Source organism: Herpailurus yagouaroundi, unplaced genomic scaffold (assembly GCF_014898765.1).
Source record: "Herpailurus yagouaroundi ecotype Mexico unplaced genomic scaffold, PumYag 166, whole genome shotgun sequence".
NCBI lineage: Eukaryota > Metazoa > Chordata > Mammalia > Carnivora > Felidae > Herpailurus > Herpailurus yagouaroundi.
Window position 1 is genome coordinate 22,418,492 of NW_024412407.1, and position 22,384 is coordinate 22,440,875.

General features: G+C 40.4%; 1 protein-coding gene across 3 annotated transcripts in view; it reads right to left on the reverse strand.

The window, feature by feature from the left end:
* Positions 1-337: 337 nt before the first annotated feature.
* The window catches only part of SSPN (sarcospan), a 35,879-nt gene continuing 13,832 nt past the window's right edge, over positions 338-22,384 (reverse strand). For 2 of the 3 annotated variants that reach the window (XM_040488609.1, XM_040488611.1), the window contains exons 2-3: positions 9,696-9,782; positions 338-2,821 (exon numbers count right to left, since the gene is read on the reverse strand). In XM_040488609.1, coding sequence (XP_040344543.1) covers positions 2,456-2,821; positions 9,696-9,782 — 453 coding nt within the window. In that variant the 3' untranslated portion in view covers positions 338-2,455. Of the gene's footprint in view, positions 2,822-9,695; positions 9,783-10,289; positions 10,375-22,384 lie in introns of all 3 variants that reach the window. The other variant, XM_040488610.1, reaches the window with a different exon arrangement.

Sequence of the window (22,384 nt, forward strand, 5' to 3'; positions counted from 1 at the left end):
ATATAATATATAATATATATTATATTATATAATATATATATCTCCTGATTATTATTAAACTTATTGTCTCATCCTTTTCTGGTTGCATTATTTAGAAAAAGAAACACATAAACTAAAGTTATTCTATCATGTGAAATACCCTGTGAATTGTTTGTAAAACATTGAGCACCTTAGTGATGTGTAGACTTTTAATTTTCTAATATAAAACCGGTAGTGTTTGCTATAAAAAGGAATTCAGGGTGTGCTTCTAGTGGTGCCTGATTCATAGCAATTAGCATTAAATCATCAGTTTCTCTCTCTTTACAGAACAGCCTACAATATTTCAGATTCTCTGTCATTTTCTTCTTTATGTCAAGAACTGTCCAAATCAGAATGGATTCAGTCATTGTTTTTTTTTTTTTTTTTTTGGGGTCATCATCTGGATGCTTGGTGTTCTCTCGATACAGTTTTTGCATGTAATCCAACCTCTGCTCCAGAGTCTTATCCACTAAATGTGAGTTCTTGGCCTGAGCTGGTGTGTAGGAAGGCCATTTTTTAAGCAAGTCAATACATTAAAAAAAAAAGGTTTTAACATCTGTTAATCAGGTGTTTTATCTGGAGGACATAAAAGCTTTTTACAATTCTCCAACTAACTGACTTAATGTTTTCCCTTTTATTTGGATATTTATATTGTGTAGAAATGGACACTGTCGTCACAACCAATGGAATTGTTCAACTATTTTCTAAGGCAAACAAGAAAATGATTTTCTTTTAGGGTAGAATTTCATGACTAGCAGAGTATATCAATAGGCAATGTGGAGAGGCAAATTCATCTCAATTATTATCTTGAATTTCTGATTTCAATAGAGCATGCTAAGAGAGAAAGATCTTGATAACATTAATGCTGCATGCATTTGCATTCTGAGCTCCTTCCTTAAAATATTGGTATTGTTCAGAACCAAGTAAGAGAGAAAAGACTCCCACCCCAGCGTGCCTGTGCTTTTTTAAGTCACAGTAACTTAAAAACAAAACAAAATAAAAATTACCTTCCAAGTCAATGGGCATATACTCAAAAAAGGACATCAAGACATTAGTTTAAGTCTCTAGGTTGACTGGATATAAATATCAATAATAGGATTGCATATCAGATGCACTTTTGTGAATGGAACACTTCGGCATTACCCAGTCTTCCTCAAAAGTACTTAGCTGCCAAGAGAGATACTTTATAACGTATCACAAATGTGCTATTTGTATAAACATTTCCCATTACAAATGCTCTTGTTTTTGTTTAAATGAGTATTTTTAACCTGAGCTATTAATAAATTTTTTTTTTCTTCTCCTTTGTAAAGCTTGGCTTTCAGAAGAAAGAATCTTTAAGCCTCCTCTCTTGTGAGAGTAATTTCTCCTAATGCCGATGGTGCTACATAAGTACAGACAGGGCTCATTAAGTAGGCTTCTGAGCATAATTATAATTAACAATTAGGTAGAAATTAGTTTTAATGATTTGTTTTAGATGGTAGAATAGAAGCATAATGTAATTATTTTTAAGCCTTCTACATCATTAAGAATACAACTACCACCAACTTTCAATTATTGAGAAGCAGACAATCATCCAAAGTATTTAGTAAGTGATCTACTTACAGAGCCAAACTAAGGGAGCTGAAGAGAAAAGGCCTCCACCCCAGCCCAGGTGCTGATAATTATTTAGCCTTTGTAAAGTCTCTTCCTTTTCTACTCTGACCCTTGAAGCTGTTTCATGTCTTGAAGACATCTCTACCAGGGAAAATCCAGAGAGTCAACCTAGTTGCTCAGCTCTCCCCGCTTTCTCCAAGGCATAGTGAAAGGAATGGGGGGAGGTGGGAAGTTCTGGAAACGACTGCAAAATTTAGCAAGTGGTCCTGAAATGCCAATGCACACTATAAACTGAACAGGAAAGAGGATTATATAAATAATGAATAAAATGAGTACAGGTTTTCCTCGCTATCCGAAAGTTTGCTCTACGCCGTTTTGCTTTAGGAAATATCTACATTAGCACCCATTTTCGCCAACCGAAAGAAATCTGAAGATTTCTGCTTCTACAAAACAGTGCCTTCGCTTTACGCCATTTCAGTTCACGGAAGTTTTCATGGGAATGCTCTATGTTCAGAAAGCGGGGGTGGGGGTAATCTGTACTAAGAAATAAACTCCAACCTGCAAAAATAAATGTATGCCATTCCTTCCCCATTCAGTGTTCTTTTAATGTCTTAAAGTCAATTTGGATCTTATTTTCCCTGTAAGAATTTTTAAAAATACTCTAGAAACCTGAAGAAATGCTCTTATTTCCTGAAAAATAGAAAAATATTCATTTACAACAGTGAATATTATTGTCAAAAGCTTTTTTTTCTTCCTTTCTTCCTCTTCTTTCTCTTTTTCCTTTTCCTTTTTTGACCCCAGCTAGTCAGTGTGCTGTTTTCTCTCCCACCTTTGAGCGAGTATGTTAGACCTTTTGCTGCTGGCCTTCGGAAGCTGTCAGGGAGCACATTCGGACACCCACGTAAAAGACCTGGTACCTGTGTTTCCACATGACAAAACAGGCCACCAAGCACACAAGGCCGCAGACCAAGTTCAGGATCATTTGGATGAGTAAGAACAGTTTGAACGTGCCGGTGATGCTGGTACAGTCAGTCACATCCCTGTACACAAAGGTCCTGCTGAGCGGCTCCAAGGAGGGCAGTTTGCACTGACAGGCGTCGAGTGCTGTTCCACAGGTAAACTGTGTGAGCTGCGAATAGTGGTGGGCAGCGAAGGCCACGGCCAGCACGCAGACCATCAAGCCCAGGGCACTCAGCAGAAAGTACAAGAGCTGCAAGAAAGCAGAAGAAAACCTTGCCAGTTACAAAGCACAGTGGGTGACTATTGACAAAACTCATTAATAAAAGCTGGTCTTTTTCTTCTCTGGCAGGAAGTTCCCTGAAGGATGGGGCTGTTGTCTTTTCAGTAACGGAGTACTCGTGACATAGGAATGGTTCCATGTCGATTTGTTAGTGAAGCAATCCGTAAGCCCTGATCGTATTGTTATCTGCCATGTGGATGCAGAGTGCTTTGCATACACCAAGCCAATAATATTAGCTTGATGGTGGATACTTGTATATGGATGTAGCAAACTTTAGATGAATCCCAAACATGAGAGCCGTCCCTGAAAGACATGCCATGATTGTTTTGACCTCAAAAGCTGCTCATATGAAGATTGCAGAAAGGCTAGAAGATAAGTGAAAGGCTAGAAGGCAATGAAAACGCTGTATTGGCCAAAATTGGCAGTGATCGATCAACTAGCAACACAGGTTAATAAAAATGACCGTGGTCAATATAGTGGTTGCCAACCTGTGTCCAGAAATGCCAGGAGCCCCAGTAAGAGGTTGCTAGAAAAAAAAATTATGGTTCCAGAAGGTAGACGACTTGATGTCAGCTTCCTTACCTACAAGTGTCAACCCAAGTCCACCTCTAACCATCTAGTTCCTGAGTACAAAAATTAACTCTAAATGGCTCCTCAGCTGCCAAGGCTCTGAACACATTGGCCTGTGTGATAGCCTTGTGATGGAAAAGTCTGGTTCAAGTTCCAACTCTGCTGCTAAAGAACCATGGAATCCCTGAACAAGACATTTAGCCTACACCTGAAATATGTTGATCAAAAATTGTGAGTGCTTGTTGACACAGTCACAATATAAACCATGTTATATGACAAGAAATGTTCTTGGGATTGTACTCACCTACTGGAAATGTTTCTGGTCCCACCTACTGAGGCTCTAGATGAGGAACAGAGTCCCCAACTGTCGGGACTAGTGTACTGAACTAAGTTCCTAATGTGAGATGTACATTACCATAGTCCAATGTTGTCTGTAGGGCAGTTCTCATGAATGTGAACTCCCCAAAGTAAGATTAGTTCTACTCATGTCCAGGACTAGATTAAAGCAGCTCTGAAAAGATTATGCACTCTCTCTACTTCCAATGATATGTAGTTTAAAATAAAAACATATAGCCAAGATTATAAAATATGTGTACAAAAGTCCTCCAAATGAGTTATTCTCCACATGGGGACAATTTCAAGTGTTTTCAAGTCTTAAATATAGAATACTTAAAAATGTATTTTTTTCTTCTTGAATGTGGTGTGTGTGTGTGTGTGTGTGTGTGTGTGTGCTGGTGCCCTATCCATGTGTCTAGTTTGCTTGAAAGCTTGACTAAGGGCACAGGAAGAGAGTGGAACTGGTTAAAGCCACTTTGTCTTAACATGGCTGCAAAGCCAAGGAGTGCATGGATTCTTTGCATGTCCTCATCAAAGATATCATACACTCGGGGCGCCTGGGTGGCGCAGTCGGTTAAGCGTCCGACTTCAGCCAGGTCACGATCTCGCGGTCCGGGAGTTCGAGCCCCGCGTCAGGCTCTGGGCTGATGGCTCAGAGCCTGGAGCCTGTTTCCAATTCTGTGTCTCCCTCTCTCTCTGCCCCTTCCCCGTTCATGCTCTGTCTCTCTCTGTCCCCCCCCCCAAAAAAAAGTTGAAAAAAAAAGATATCATACACACACACACTAATCTTTTTCAAATCTCTTGAATTGCCAGATGGAACTCAAGTTTTTCATCCATGAAACAGTTTATTGAAACATCTTATATCTCAGGGACATAACAAGGATAACTTTTTTTATTGTAATTTTCAGGGTTTTTTTTTTAATGTTTATTTATTCTTGAGAGAGAGAAAGAGAGAGAGAGAGAGCGCATGAGGAGGGTGAGGGGCAGAGAGAAGGAGACACAGAATCCAAAGCAGGCTCCAGGCTCTGAGCTCTCAGCACAGAGCCTGATGTAGTGGGGTTCAAACCCATGAACTGAGGGATCATGACCTGAGTCAAAGTCAGACGTTTAACCGACTGAGCCAACCAAGCGCTCCAACAAGGATAACTTCTATTCAATGTGTTTAGTCCTCCCTTGGAGGAAGGGAAGCAGATAAATACAAGGGGCACCATTAAAACATTCAAAAAGGAAATATTTAATTTGTGAAATTGAACACATCACCTAAATTTTTGTGGCCATATTTCCTGCAAAAACTATAGTGCTTAGGCTAAAATGTAGGAGTTTTTATTTTTGTGGGAACATTGGAGCCGAATATTTGAAATATTCCGGGTTGTTATGAAATATTCAGGCCTGATGATTGACCTCAAACTCCTGATACCAAGAGCCAAATTAAATCGTGCTGGTGGTGTTGTACGTGTGTACCCACTGTAACTGTGTTTCCAGTGCAGGCAGCATGGACCTGGGAGCTATTTGCTTTGGGAACATGGGTATATTGGTGACTTTACCAGGAGGGAAGGCCCAAATTAAAGGGGTAATTTCCCACCTGAGAGTCATCTGCTTAGCAGAATGGCCCCAATTGGAGTTTTCTCTGCACATTTTATTGCCATCAATGGCTGGAACTGAGGAAGTCTTGTAATAACCCGCCCACCTCCAACACACACACACATCCTTAGCAGATTTCTATAACATTCATTGGGACACTATCTTGAGGCAATGACAATAATCCCTCCTTCAGTCTGTAAATAATTCGAATGGCTGCAAAATATTATTCTCTCACACAATCACGAAAACCCATTTGCTGAAATGAGAATTTTGCCTGTTTTTTTAAAAATGTTTATTCTGTTTTTGAGAGAGAAAGAAAGAGCACACGCAGAGAAGATGCAGAGAGAGAGGGAGACACAATCCAAAGCAGGCTCCACGCTCTGAGCTGTCAGCACAGAGCTGGAAGTGAGCCTTGAACCCAGGAACTATGAGACCATGACCTGAGTGGAAGTCAAAGGGCTTAATCAAAGCCAATCAACTGAGCCACCCAGGTACCCCAAAATTTTGCCTATTTTTAAAAGATCTCCTTTTGGCTTAGATATTGGAAGATTTACTCAAGACATTTAACAAGTGTACAAGCCGAGTGATGGTTATGAGCATAAATAGGGGAGCCAGACTGCCCGCTTTCAAGCCTGATTCTCCCCTTCTTAGCTGTGGACCTGGAGCAAATTAATCATTCCCCTGCACACCTATGTTACTTCACCTTTAAACTTGGAATGATGATCATAATAGCCCTATGGTCATAGGCTTATTATAAGGATCAAAAGAGTTGATATCTGTAAAGGGCTTAGAGCTGCCTCTAGTACATAGCAGCACTGTTTAAGTATTTGTGAAATCAATAAACAAATTACTAGAGATGGAAAGAGCTGCCAGTTCTCAAGACTCTTAGGATATCAACTTTACGGGCTTTGTCTTATTCTCTGTCATGTGGGAGTAACAATGCAGGCTTGGCTTGCAGAAAAGATGTAAACATTTACACAGACACAGGGATTGCTCAATGTTAAGGGAGCAACTTAAATATGCTGGGAGCCCAAACAAAAGCCTTGCCCCTTAGCTCCTTGAATATGAATACTTTCACCGGTGCATAGCTCACACATTGTGATCCTGCATCTACCACTCTGTGAAAGCATCAGGCCAAGTAAACAGGAGTGAACCACAGAATCAAATTTCTTATCCATGCTAAGACATAAATGTATACTTGATCCCCCAGGCCTGCGGGCTACATCTGCAACGCTGTAGCATTTCCCCAACCGCTCCCCCTCCCCCCCTTCACGGGCTTTTAATCCATCTGACAGCAACAAGCTTCTGGGTTCGAATCTGTAATTTAAAATCAAGTGGCTTGTTTTACCTACGCGGCACGAATAAACTATCAATGAAAGTGTTTACGATGACCTTGGGAATGCGAGCAAATATATCTTGATAAAAGCCTGGCTCGGGACGCATTTGTCTTGCCGGTGTCAGCCCGTGTGTCTGGCGCTCGGCAGCGGGCGGGGGCCGAGGCCCCCGGAGCTTATGTAACAGCGGCGCCCAGGCGCGGCTCCGCTCGCTCGCTGCCTCTAATTGGTACCCGGCTGCGGCTTCAACGCTCGGTGACTTTGGAAGGAGGGCGGTTCGGCTTCGATTTAATTACCTTCCCGGGTGGCAGGGGTGGTGAGGCCCGGCTGCCGCTCGCCGCGCAGGAGGGGGCGGCAGCAGCAGCCCAGGGGCCTCCTGGCTGTGGGCACGAGGCGAGTGCGCCTTAAATGCCCTCCTGGGGAATGTGCCCGGGAGTGTTTGCAAGCACATGAACCGGACACGTTTCTGCAAATAACCAACGTGAGCCCCGAGAAAACAGGGCCACGGGGAAAGGCAGGCGGCCCAATCGGAGGCCGAATGGCCCGCCAAGGCCGCGGGCAGAGCCCCGGGAGAAAGAAAATGCGCCGGTGGTGTCGCGGGCCTGCCAGAGAGCGGACTGCACTAGCCTCAGATGAAAAGACAAGTCCCGTGGCTATTGTCTCCAAGAAAAAGGGAGGGTGTGTGTGTGTGTGTGTGTGTGTGTGTGTGTGTGTGTGCGCGCGCGCGCGCGCGTGCTCAGGCTGCAGAGAGACGCAGTTAGCACCCCCTGACTGGTTGCCCTGGCCATCTGGGTCTTCCAACAGGAGAGAAAAAAATCTTCAACAAAGCTTAGGCCAGGGTATCCATACGCAGGCACTAAAATGCGGTAAGGCTAAGTGAGAAACACATCATGAAGATCCATTTCGTTCCTCCCCCCCAACCCCCATCCAATGGTGTGGAAACACAAGGAAAGTCTGCTGTAACCTGTTGTGCCTTTGGAAAACCTGGAGATTGACTGAAGCTCATTTTAGACCTGAAGATAATGTAGCGGGCACCTTAGAGAGCTGGCAGCAAGCATCACTAAAGGTCACATTCAGGAGAAGAGAAAAGTGCCTCCGTATTTGTCAATGTCTGACACAGGTGGAAAAAAAAAAAAGGTGGCTAATGAGATCTTCCTAGTGGGGAATTCTCAACCTGGCTGACATTGGCAGTGACTTTTTTATTTTATTTTTGCCCTTGCTCCTTATTTCAAGGGCAGATGTTGAGGTGGCTTTGGGGGCCTCTGCTGGGTCATCTGGAGGGCAAACGAGGGCATTTCACATAAGCTGATGAACCTAGTGTAGAGCACTTTTTACCTAGTGAAAGAGGTCCCTGTAATTTAACAGGCCATTTCTTATTAGGCTTCCAGGGGTTTTTTTTGTTTTGTTTAATTCATCACTAAGCCTTATTGTGTTTAGGGAGACCTCTACAAAAACAGTAAACATGGACTGATGTCTGCTCTCTCTGGCCTTCTTTAAGGAACACCCTCAGACAGAAAAATTAAAATTTCCAAATGTAGGTATAGCCACCAAATTCTGTCGGGTTTTTTTTTTTTTAAAGAATCCATTATTTTTTTTAAGTTTACTTATTTATTTTTTGAGAGAGAGAGAGAGCAGGGGAGGGGCAGAAAAAGAGGGAGAGAGAATTCCAAGCAGGCTCTGCACTATCAGCACAGAGCCTGATGTGGGGCTTGAACTGTGAGATCATGACCTGAGCGGAAGTTGGGCACTTAACCGACTGAGCCACCCAGATACCCCCATTATGTTTTTAATTAGAAAAGTTATGTCTAACTATTGGAGAACATTTCAGAATTAAAGAAGAAACTACAAAATGCAGCTATCCTCCCACTACTCACAGATAACCATTTTTTCTATGCACTGAGAGCTATTTTTTTTTATTTCTGTAGGATCACACCATAGATTTTGTGTAGCCAGCTTTTTTTTTGACTAGTTAATAATTTATTCCATTATTACCCTTTTACAACATGATTTAAATATATATACATATAATATAAGCACTTTGCTTTTTTATGTCAACCACTTCAACCATACTAGAATAAAAAACATCTTTTCTGCCTCTTTGTAATTTCTAAATAATAGAATTGACTTACTCTTATGCATTATGCTTTCTTGTGAACAAAGAAGTATCTAATTGTTATGTGCTTGGTTATGAAGAAAAAGTAAACAGTGTGAGTGGACCAAAAAAAAAAAAAAATACCCAACAAACGAATATTACAGAAAACATTTTGTTGTCTGCTACAAGTGGTTGAAAGAAAATGTAGGAATTTGATTTCTCCTAGCTCTGATTGCTGGGTTGGGTTTTTATCTCCCTGAACTCTAAAAGGGTGTGTCTATGTTTCCCTTTGGACTAGATTCTACTGTGCAGTGAAAATGCTGTGTACTTGAATGGGCTCCAACCGAATGCACTGTCTTTAATGGAGAAAAAAATCACATGCACGTGAAAGACACACACACACACACACACACACACACACACACACACACCTTAAACCATGCATATCCTACCCACCTACCTCCCCCCCACCCAATACCCTCAGGCTCTTGGCACAGATCATTTGGATGCACCCAATGTACTTTTTTTGTCTCAGTGATCCCACCTACAAGAGGAAATACACTTAGACTGCTTCCCTATTAAAATATTCTAAAAAACCCCAAGATATGGAAGTGGACAGTAATAGAGACACCTTTTCCCTGGCCAAGTGTTTTGCTGAACTGATGAATTTTCAAAATTCTTTGTAAGGGCATTGAAGGACAGACTTTATGTGATCTATGCCAACTTAGTGCATGGAAATTAAGACTTTAAAAAAAAGACCAGCATTACCTTTGGGGTCTGGATGAATGCCCTCCTAAAACATTTTTTTTGGCCTGCCTAAAAATGCAACATCTAGTATAATCTGATATGCAACCCTTTAAAAATCATTCTTTTATTTTATACTTGTGTTTTCCCCCATGTGACGATAAAAGAGAAAAAAATAACAACTTACTTTCATAACAAACTGGATACATGTCCGTTCGTCAACTTGATATGAGACACAAAGCATAAACAAACCAAGATACGCCACTAGGCAGACCTGCAATGGAGAACATGGACGGAAGGATGTTATCAGGGCAAGTTGTGCATTCTAATGACATCAATCTCAGTGTCCTTCACCAATAACATCCTTGTTATCCAGGTGCTCATTTCATTTACTTATCTTTATGTGTTATTTTTCTCTCGGCTCGAGGAACAGAGTTTTTTAAAATAGTAAAATCAATTTGTTTCAATTTAGCCAGTATTTATTAAGTCCTTTTGATGTGCCAGGTGCTATGCAAGGTCCTTTCACGTGTACAATGATGAATAAAACCTCCTCAGCCTCAATAAGTGTACGGTCCAGTCTAGGCCAAGATAAGTGGACATGCTATTCTAAGGCAGGGCATTACATGTCAAATGCTATTCAGAGAAGTACAAAAAGAGGGGAAAAAACAACATTGAGTTGGGCAATTTAAAAAGACTTCACTAAAGAGGTGGATTTGAAATGGTCCTTGAAAAGGATGATGATAATAATAATGATGATCGCTAACATTTACTGACTACTTACTTTGTGCTGGCCATCTTCTAAGGGCTTTGTATAGATTTCCTCTGCAATCATCACAAAACCCCATGAAGCAGGTGCTGTTATGATCCTCATGTTATAAATGAGGAAACAGAAGCACAAAGCTAGTAAATAATGAAACCAGCACTCAAACCAGGTGGTTTGGGTGAAATAGCACAAGCAATAGCACAGAGGTAGGATGGCACAATTGTTGGGGAGGAGTAGTAAACATACACCCGAAGTCGAAATAACAAGACATAGAGCAGAAAGGTAAGTTAAAAATCTAGGGATACAGGATTGATTTCATAAGCAGTGGGACTCCCGTGAAAATTTTTAATCAGACAAATGACATGATTCAAGGCATCACGTTTCAGGAAAATGAGCAGTGGTGTTGGGTGGGTTGGCATCCAACCCACATCAGGATTATTATTTTACTAATCTAAGCAGAATTAATATATCAGGTGGGCCGGAGCTGAGATGACACAAAGTCAGGGAAAGAGGCAGAGAGGAAAGGTGTGGTCCTAGCAGAATCTGTATGTCTTGGCTATTGCATGCTGATAGGAGGACACTGGCAAGGGAGAAACAGTAAGTGATCCCCACGTGTCTGAGTGTCCATGAAGGAAAGAAAGGGACGTGTCTGGCTGAGAGGACGCTGGGAAGAGGAATGACAACTTTGAGACAAAAGATACTCGACTGCTTTGTCAAACCAGATTTTCTTTTTTAGTGCCCTGAAGTTTTGCAAATGTGATTTAGAGTTTCTAATCAAAGTGTATCTGTTCACACTTAATTTTGGAAACATTAAAATGTTGCTAAGTTGTACTTTAGGGTAGAAACCCTAAGCAACAGAATCGCATCTTCTGCTAAGCACGGTTTTCCTAGAGACGGATGTTTGAAGGGTAGCTGAGTGTCACCTAGTAAGCCATTAAATGACTGGTTTGGTAATAATTTCTACCCCTAGGGCTAGCTTTACACCACAGGGTAGCAGAACTGTTTACTTACAACATCAACATAGCATTTTAGGGTAATGCCTCTATCCTAGTCTCTCCTTGTTTACATAATCAGTAACTTGCTTGTGCCCCCGTGGGTTCTCAAATTGAGCGCTGTTCAGGTTTCTACTGGGCTGTGATGCCAAAAGCCAGACCTTCCTTTAGTGCCGGCTCTTCCATCATTTGGACTGGCTGATAAATTAATAGTAAGTAACATTCCCAGCACAGGGATATAGCATTAAAATACAGGAGCATGGCACAGGCTGGAGAGATCTGGGTAGAAAACAAAGCAGGTAGGACCCAGGGAGGCAACTTTTCAGCAGAGGACCGGCAGATGCAGAGTAATGATACTGAAGTTATTTGTGTAGACCACAACATGACTGACATTTCCAAGTCAGGGATGAACTTCTTTCTCAAAGTTCATTTTTAAAAGTTAGGTAGAAGTTTGATAAGACCTGTAGGGACTTACTATGTATTGTCACACTAAGAATTTACACAACTGAAACAATGGAAGAAAGACCTCCTTTTTTGTTCATTGGCAACAAACCAGATGGAGGCTCCTCAACTTGCTTCTGTGAGGATTGTTAAATCCTGAAGCACGTGCCTATACGCCCTTGTTAGTGTTTGTTTGCAGGTGCATGCACAGGGTTGGGCTCTCTCCCACGTGGCTATCTTTGTCCCTAGAGGCTCTTGCGAAGCTGGCACTTGCCAAGACTCCTCTCTTTGTCTTTATGAGAGACACAATCCAACAATCAGGCCTAACTGGACCCGCATCTTAAAAATCTGCTTCTGTGCCTTGCTTGAACAAATTTTCCCACGTTAGTAGTATCTACTCCTTTGTAGCTTTCATTAGGCCAGTTTCCAGCAAGAAGGTGCCCAGGAACATATGACCTCATTCTAGGGCATTTCTCATGGTCAACTGACAGAACTCTTTTGAGGACATACACTAGCCAGACCCTTTGCACAGCTCTGGGAACTGAGAGGTGAAAAGATAGAGTCTCAGCCTTCAAGGAGCTCTCTCAGTCCAGTGGGAAAGAGAGCACAGTGAAGTTAGAATACGATCTAAGTACTAGGACCTCATCTTCCATAATACACAGGAGGGGTGATTAACCCAAAGGCAACTGGGGGAAACTTCCTGAAGGGAGATGGATTTGGAAGGATAAGCAGAAACTAGTTAGGAGATGGATGTGAGGAAGGGTCAAGAAAGTACCAGTAGGTGCAAAGGCATGCAGAAGTGCAGAGTAAACATCGAGGACTCCCATAGCTCCAGTGCAGAGGATAAGAGAAGGCACAAGAAGTGCTTATAGAGATGGCCAGGAGGTAGGTCACAAAGGACTTTTGTTTCCTTCTAGGGCGTTTGAAGCGGAGGGATGGTATGATCTACTTTGCCCTTGAGAATGGTCCTTCAGGCTGTGAAGAATGCACTGGGAAGGGAAGACCGGCTAGGAGGCCTTTGTGCATCTATGGAGAAATGATGAGTGCCTGAGCTCAGCTAGCAGTGGGGAGAGAGAGTGGGTGTGTTTGAGTGACACGAGGGAGGCAGAATCCTTGGGCCCTAAATAAAGACCAGATGTGAAGGCTGCTGGGGTCAGAGGGGTCAGGAAGGTGCTCAGCCACCTGACTTGAGCTGCCAGGTGGATGGTGTTGATATTTAAGGAGACACAAGATACAAGAGGAAGAGCAGAATGGGAGTGGAAAACGAAGATGCCCACATGGATTCAAAGCTCACTGCAGGGGCCTAGAGCTCAGGAAGGAGGTCTGAGCTGCAGATAAACACTTGTTAGTCATCAGCATATGTGAAGTAATTGAAGCCATTAGAAATGCTAGACCATCCAGAAACAGTCTAGTGAAAACAGAAAAGAGCCAAGTTACCCAATTATGCAGAATTTTTGACTCTTGAACAGAAAGCATCTTAAATATACTTCTTATAATCTTGGTTTTATTTCATAACATGTCTAAATATTATGAAACTGATTACCCTCTTGGATTTTTGGATTTCACTTTGAGATCTTTGTATAGCACATTTGCTATGGAACCTGGATAAACTCAACACATTTTAATTTCTTAGCCTTCTGCTAGGGCTCAGTGGGTTCCAGGAGGGGGGGCTTCTTTTTCTTACAGATCTGCACGTTAGAACAATACTTCTGTATCAGAGGGTTTATTGGTGTTCAGCACCTTTTAGAAGAGTAGCATTTATCGAAACTTAAAACTGAAAGCTTTGTGGCCATGGGGAGGTAATCAGATTTCTCACGCCAGACTAAGGGTCTTGTTTCCTGAGCTGGCAGGACATGGACGCTCCAGGAAGACAGGGTGTTCTGACTTCCCAGGCAGGGAGGAGGAGCTCATGTTAATGAGAGACCCGCCAGGTCTATCTGGAACAACATTCCTGGATTCTGGGCCAGAGCTTCCATTAGATTTGGTGAGGTGAGCCTCATGGAACAGGAAAAAAGCAGTTATGTAAGGTTTTCAATAAGGCACTCATTGGACCAGACACCCAGGCCTGGGGTGGACAGGTGGTGTCACTGAGCACAAAGCCAAATAAGAGTGGGGTAGCATCGGGGAAAATAGTGTAGAGAGGGCAGCGAGGCTTTAAGAACTTGTCCAGTCAGTTCATGTACAGATGGAGAATTATGCTAATAAGAAAAGCTTGGAATGAGTTTTTTTTCAATGGGAACAAAAGACAACTACTATCATCTTAAATCAATTTTTGGATGCACGTGTCTACAATTCGTTTTCTCTTTAGTGTAAAGAGAAAACCGAAGTGCTAAATTCCACCTTCTGCCTAAAGATATTCTTTGTCTGCTTAGAGTGAAGGCTGCATTCTCTCTTGTGGGTTAGAAAGTTAAACAGAGATGAAATGTTCTCTGAATGTTAGATCCATTTCTAGATGGATGAGTCCTGAGTCCTGTCACACACTGTTTCTGTTTTTGTTATTTGGCCCTATTGTACCTGTAGTGGTGCTTTTTAAGGGTTGGCATTATGAATAAAAGGTGAGTGCCGGACCAGTGTCTTGGAGATTTACCTAGACATCATTTTTTTTTTCCTTTTCATTCCAGCATAGCTAGAAGATCCCACTCGAAAACATTTTGTGAGAACGTGAATTATTGGTATTTACTTCTCCCCATGTCATACGTGTTTATATTCTGGTCTTGTGACATTCACACAGCCTCCAATTTATTTGTTTTCTTCTTTTTGTTGTCGACAGAGCTGCTTGACAGGGCTATCTGGGGAATACAACCTTCCCCTGTCAAATGCCTTTCAAGGTTTCTCTCCTCCTTCCACCCCCGCCCTCTCATTTGTGGACCTGAAATGTGACTCTATTCCTGTAAGTTAATCAACTTTCACCTTTATATTCTGTCAATATAGTAACAAGATGAACTCTCTTCTCATGTTTGCACAGACAATTGATCAACAAAAGATGTAGCAGAACTGTAAATATTTCTCTGGATATTTCTTAAGAGAATTTCTGTGGATTTTCATCTACTTAATAGGATTTAAGGTCAAATATTAGAAATCACTTTCAACAAATGATAAACATATTGCAATCTGTCAACTGAATGCAGTCTCACCCAGGAGAATTGTTGATTAACACATGGTGTGTCCAAGATTTAAATAATATATAAAAGAACATTTCATGAGCATCTATTAAGAGATGTTTATTGGATCAAGATTTCAGAAAGATGGGAGAGAATATTTTAGCATAACTTGAGCATTTTTACTGGATTGTCATTGCCACGGCCTTATGGTAAGACAAAGTTGAAGCCGGTGGTTCAGAATTACTTAGAGGACTTGGTAAAAACTGGCCCAGTCCCCAGAATTTCTTATCCAATTGGTCTGCAGTGGAGACCAAAAATTTGCATTTTTAACAAATTCCTGGGTAATGCTGGTGTTGCTTTTGCTGCTAGTCCTGAAGCCACACTTTCAGAACAGGTAGTTTAAGCTAAAAACATAGTCTTCTAAATGCTAACACCTGGTCTGGGGTTTATCTGAAAGTTTGAGGTCTAGAGTGGATACACTGACAAGTGGGGTTTCCTATAGAAGAGCTGTTTATTATAAGTAATAATGAGATATAATAACAATAATTTTCTCATAAGGAAGTTTAGTCTTTTCTGTCGTAGGAATCCTTAAAATTGAAGGGAAAACCCTTCATTGCTATCAACATGAAGTCACTGAACACAGAGTTGGGAAGAGATGTGTGCAGTCAGCTGTTACAAGCCCACCAGGAATGCTGTAGCACACTCCTGCATCTCTACCACATTTTCTGCCTTTTCTCAGCCCCTTCTCTTACGGAAGCATCTGCTTCCCAAGGGGGATTCATCTGTAACTAAAGGGCAAAGTTTGGCACATTATTCTTTCCTAGTTATTTGGAATCCCTGAAACCAGCCTGCAGAATCACATAAAAAGATGCAAGGGAGGGAGAGATCCAGAGAGCAATCCTAACACTCATTTCCTGAGTGGAAATGGAGTAAGAACTGGTACAATGTAATCTTTCAGATCTTTCTATTAATGGCTGTCCTAATCTAGGTATTACTCCCCACTGAGGTTAGCTCAACAACCTTTATTGAGGTAGATACTGGGAGTATAAAGAAGAATAAGATGCGGTCTTTGCCCTTTAGAAATTTACAGTTTAATCCCTACTTTGTTGAAGAAGTGAGGCATAGGAAAATTAATTGCCATGGGTAATGTCGTTTGATCAGTTTTGGCCAGGCGGGAAAATGAACAGTCAATAGTAGCTCATACAAATCCCTCCTTACTGTTCACTCATCGAAACCCCCCATCCTTTCTAAACGTAAGGGACATTGAATCAACTGTGTGGTTTTTTTTCCTCCTGTGTATTAGTTTTTAAAGACAATAAAGTTTTTGGTGCTAAATAGGACTTAAATATGGTGGAACTGTGAGGTTATTCCCTCCCCACATTTATTATTATAATTAGTTATTATTTTAAATTACATTTTGGGGTAAACGGACTCAAAAATACTCCTCCTAAACAGATGAGGTAAGAAAGGTGAAAAAAACTCTTGAAAGCATGAAACATTAATTAACAGTTCATTCAACAAATGGTAACTGCTTTTTAGTTCTGTTACAATCAACTAGGAAACTGTACGTGTAATTAAATGCTGCACAGTGGGAAAATGTGGGCTAGAGTTGATGCTTGACTCTATTATTTTTGTAGCTATATGATCTTGAACAAAGCTCATTCTTCATAGCCTCAGTTTCCTTATCTATGAAATAGAGACAACAATGCCTTCTTTTGATGGTTAATTCAAAGATTAATGATAATGTAAATAAGGCGCCTACAATAATGGTTAAGAAATAACGGGAGAAACACTGGCAGTAATTATTATAATAATTATTATTGCAAGTCACTCATATGTTTATTAGAGCAGATCAAATTTAGAGCGTATTTAAGGGCTCACAAATGAATTACCAATTAACCACGTTTAAAACTTATAACACATACACTGTGTTGGTTACAACTGCCACACAGTCTACTCTGTATTAGTGGATACGGTGAATATATTCCATAATCTTTATATTTACATAAGAAAAGCTAATTACCAAGCCTAAATGGTTAGACATTTTAATGCTAATTTTGAGCACTTTTACATGCCAGGCATTAAATTAAGCACTCTACGTAAATGATCCCATTTGGTCTTCATGAAAATCCTATGAAGTAGTCACTATCATCAGCCCCATTTCATAGATGAGGGAACTAACGCTCAAAAAGGTTTTATGCTCAAGGTCACAGAGCAAAGATAGAGCTGCTGGCTGCACCAGAGTACAGAGCCTGGCTCTTAACCATCGCCCAGCCTGGCCACCTCTATGGAGGAATCTGGACAGCACTGTAAACAAAGTGACAGCTGCAGATCCATTATCTGCTCCTCTTCCATGCTGAATGGTGTGAAGTACCACTCCAGAGGCATAGTGGGGAGAAGTCTTTGAGATTGCAAATGACTGTCCAAGCCAGGAGAAGGTGACACAGTCTTTAAGACTCAGACTCTTCATGGATAACATAGAGAAAAGAACACTTTATAATTTGTTTTAAGGATCATGAATGATGTGCCTGCAATTGCAGTAGATATTGTTTTTTCTCCATCTCATAGGACCTCAAACTGTGCCAGTATAACTTACTCTGAAACTTGAGCTGAAATGAATAACACACATAAATGTAGCCCTCTATCACATCTTAGAAATAATCTCATTTTGTTCATTTAACAAATATTCGTTCTGTACCTACCACGTGCCAGGTACTCTTTGAGGATCTGGAGATACTTCAGTAAATAGAAGAGACCAAAATCACAGTGACCATAAACAAATGCCTTAGTAGATACATCCTATGTCAGTCATAGAGGAGCCATGGAGAACATAGGACTTAACATCATTGCTTCTTTTTCCCATAAACAGGACATTTAGTAATTAGCAAAATGCAGATAAGTCCTCAAAGCGGTATGTTCCCTCTCAAAAACTGAACTGGTAATGCCCACTGACCCCTTAAAAAAAAGACGATTGACTCACGGCTTTTTCTCATGAGAACCTTGCTGGGTCTGTTATTCCAACAACATGTATCTGCTCTAAGTTATCTAAGACCTAACAGGCTCCAAAAAAGATAACCTATACATGCCTGCAGGAAAGGGGCAACAGAGGGTAACTATGTGAAGTTTTACAGCAAAATGGTCCACATACATAAAGACAGAGACAGAGGCCATATATCTTAGCTCTGTATCTGACAGACCTGGGTTCAAAACCCACCTCCACCACATACTAGCTTTTTGTCCTGGACAGGTTAACTTCCTCAAGCTTCCGTACCATCATCATTTGTGGGATGATCAACAATGCCCACTTCAGAAACTGTTGTAAGGATTATGTGCGACAGGAGAGGTGAAAGACGTAACACAATACCCAGCATGTATGTAGCAGTCAATATATATACATGTGTCAAATAAATAAACAAATCTATTCATTTAGTGACTTGGGCTACTTTAGCTCTCATAGCAAGGGCCCACTTTTCAAAAATCTTTCCAATAGTGTTGACATAAATAGTTTGCAAATACCTAAGAGTTATAAAGTTCATTTTCTGCTTCTTTTGCCTTCTGCATCAAAACTATTTATTCTCTACTACCCAGGAAATTCCAATCTTGGTAACCATGCTGAGCTGCATATGTTTCTCTGATTACACTATTATGGTGTTACAAAGACAAGCATTTAATTTCTGAAAAACTACTGTCCAGCTAAAAATATTTTCTGTCCAAAGCAGATCCAAGATTAGTATCACCTTTAAAAAAAAAAAAGAAAGAAAGAAAAAGCATAATTGGGGGCACCTGGGTGGCTCAGTCGGTCAAGCGTCCAACATCAGCTCAGGTCATGATCTCACGGTTTGTGTGGTCAAGCCCCACATAGGGCTCTGTGCTGACAGCTCAGAGCCTGGAGCCTGCTTCGGATTCTGTGCCTCCCTCTCTCTCTCGGCCCCTCCCCTGCTCGCATTCTGTCTCTGTCTCTGTCTCAAAAATAAATAAACATAAAAAATAAAGTATAATTGTTTTAGCCAAACTTAGTGCACAGATACTAATGGGAAATTCCAAACGTGATATAAATATAAAGATTCAAAATCAACCAAAGAGTTTATGGCAGTATTAAAAATCAAGATGCGAGAGAAAGCTGTAACCATCTGTCTCTAAACACTACAAATATTAATGTACAGGCATTAAAACCCAGAACATTATTATAAATTCGAAAAAAAATTTCTTGGTTTTTATTAAACCAAGTGTGAAGTAGTAGCTTCTTTTCCACTTAAAACAAAACTATAGCTAGCAACAACTTTTTATGTCTAGCAACTTTTGCTACGGAGAATTTTCTTTGGCTCATCATACATCAGGAAGGGATTCAATGCCTTTTCATTTGCCTTAGGAATCGCCAAACCCAGAGTTTCACTGTTTTACTCTTTTCATTTTTGTTTTTTCCTTAGAGTAAAAATAGTCAATGGACAGCATTAGTCAAGAAATACTCTCGTAATTCAAGGACTAAATTCTGCTTACCCTGGGTAGAGTTTGGGTTACAACACACACTGTCATGTATGCATTTCCCCATCCTCCTGTGGGGTTGGGGGGAACAATTTGCAATATTTGCTTTGCAAAGACAACCTAAGAGATTAGTTTTAAAAGAAGCTCGGTAGATGGGGTGCCTGGGTGGCTCAGTCAGTTAAGTGTCTGACTCGATTTCGGCTCAGGTCATGATCCAGGTCAAAATCTCTCTGTGAAAAGGCAATTCTAGATAACCAGTTCTATCACAGAAAATTATTTCTTTTCAGAGTCTAAAGACAAATGACATTTGCTCCATCACACCTGAGTTTAGCCCATCTGTAATATGCACTCAGTCTTTTTCTCCCCTTTATTATTATATTTGACTGAGGAATTGATACTTGACAAGTCCATGTCTGAATTACTGTAAATATATGTATAGACTTTTCATATATGGTGTGCAATGATGCTGAAATTGAATCAAAATAAATAATTTATGTGGTAATGGATTGAGTTGAAAAACAAAGCAGGCCTTTCATCACCGAGAACTTGGCTCAATCTAGATTTCTTTGGAAAATAACTTGTAGAAACAAGATTTCTAAGAAGTAATGAGGCCATTCTAAAGGCAATCATTGCTCATGTAATCATCAGTGATGAGACAGATTCACCTTCTCTGTTGCGATAAAAGCTCTCATTGGTTGGTGAAGAAGTAGGGAATAGTAAAGAGCAGTTACATACTGGCTGAAATCTTTCCCATGGTAGGATATATCCTTTATAATTCAAAGTGGTGGCTTCCTTTATAATGATTTCAAACTATCCGATTGCAAGAAATATATATATATGTATACATATATATATAATTATGTATATTTACATATATTGTATATATTTGTATATAATATACATACATATATATATCTTTAATTTTCCTAGCCAGTGCTGCCTTGCAATTGCATTTCTGTGTAGTTTAGCCACATCTGTTGTGCCAGCACAGAAAGAGCAGAAAGGAAAATGTGCCTGTCAAGTGACTGCCTTATTTCTCAGCACACATTGTGCTTTGCAGATGTTCACTTGTAGCTCATTTGTTGCTTTATAAGATAACAGAAAACTATCCTGACGGAACTGATAAAAAGGAGTTGAAATTTGTGATCAGCAGCTGGATGAAGGGAGCATGAATCCCCCAAATCCTATGGCTATAGTGTGCTTTCCTTGATGTCCCTGCCAATTTAAGGCTGGAAAGCTAGGGAAATCTTTGAGAGATGTGCCAGCATGAAATTGCTACAATTCACAAGTTCCAAAAACCTTGCCTAAAGATTATTGCAAATAGCTCATTTTAGACCAGTGAATCTCACAACTGAGTGTTGTATCAACACAGAGAAAACAGAAGACAAATCCAACAACTATCCTAATGTATGACTTATCATGGAAACATTCAAGTAGAATCCCTTTGGTTTGGGTCTTATTTTAGTATTCTAACCGATTCGTGTATCTATGTTAACATTCATATTTGATAGTAACTACTGGGAATTTTTGCATACATCCTCAAAAAACTAAACGAGCACAAACAACAGAATCGTGAAGCAATAAAGTTGGTTGTGGATGAAAACTAGGTTTAGGACATGAGTTGTGCCTTTCACCTAAAATGCCCTTTTACTTTTCCATCCCCCTTGGTATAGTACTTCTCCTTTAATTATTTTGAATCCAGTAATATTCATTCTTCAAACCCTGCTCAAAAATCTCCTCTACCCAGACAGAGTATGTTTCGTGCATTACTTACTTTATATATTTGCTCATTTATTCCGTAAAACAATGCAATAAGTAAAAAATACTACTCCGTCTTATAGAAAATTGTGACTGAGAGAGGTTAAGAAATCTGCAAGTTGATCCAAAGACTTTTTTAAACATCAGGAGGTTTTATTTCTGCATAATATTAAAGCCTAACTTATATGAAACTCTTCTAGCTGTGAAAGACATTAAAATGCTCTGAGCGGGGCGCCTGGGTGGCGCAGTCGGTTAAGCGTCCGACTTCAGCCAGGTCACGATCTCGCGGTCCGTGAGTTCAAGCCCCGCGTCAGGCTCTGGCTGATGGCTCAGAGCCTGGAGCCTGTTTCCGATTCTGTGTCTCCCTCTCTCTCTGCCCCTCCCCCGTTCATGCTCTGTCTCTCTCTGTCCCAAAGAAAATAAATAAACGTTGAAAAAAAAAAAATTAAAAAAAAAAAATTTAAAAAATAAAAAAAAAATTAAAATAAAATGCTCTGAGCTTCTACAGGCTAAGAGATGGAGCTAAGACCGTGGCATAAAGGTAGGCCCCTCAAATGGCTATGCCCTTACATGACTCAAAAATAACGAACCCACTAGCACTGGAAGTCATCAAGAAAACTGTTGTCTTGGCTGATGGTGGAGGTGGAGGTGGAGGTTTTGAGAAAGTAACATGAAAGCAGTCCTGAAAAAAAAAAAACTTGAGTTTTTTCAACAAAAAATTGTGAGGAGGAGAGAAAGAGGAAGGGGAGGGGTGAGAGAGAGAGACATGATATAAAAGAGAAAGGGTAAGTCTTTGAATAAAGGAAACATAAGAAATATATAAACTAATTGCAATGTATAGATCTTATTGGGATCCTGATTCTGACACTGAAGAAATATTCATGAGTTAATCGTGGATATTTGAGCACTGATTTGATTCTATTAAGAAATTGTTAACTTGTTAGGGATGATTAGTATTTTGATTATTTTTAGTCTTCATCTTTTGACTTACATATGAAGTATTTATGGATGAAATGATATAATATCTGGGATTTACTTCAAAATAAACCATATGTGGTGTGTGGGTGTGGAGTTTCAGAGCATATAAATGAAGCAAGATTGATCATGAGTTAATAATTATTGAAGCTGGGTGATGGGAACACAGGTGTCCATTATACTATTTGATCTACTTTTTTTGTATGCTTGAAACTTTCCATAATAAATAGGTTAAGAAAAAAAAAAAGTGGCTCATAATAGCACTGGGACACCTGGCACGAGAAACCATCCTGAAGGGTTACACCCTCAAATAGGCCACCGCAAATTATTACATATAAAGAAAGCCTCTTGGAAAATGAACTCA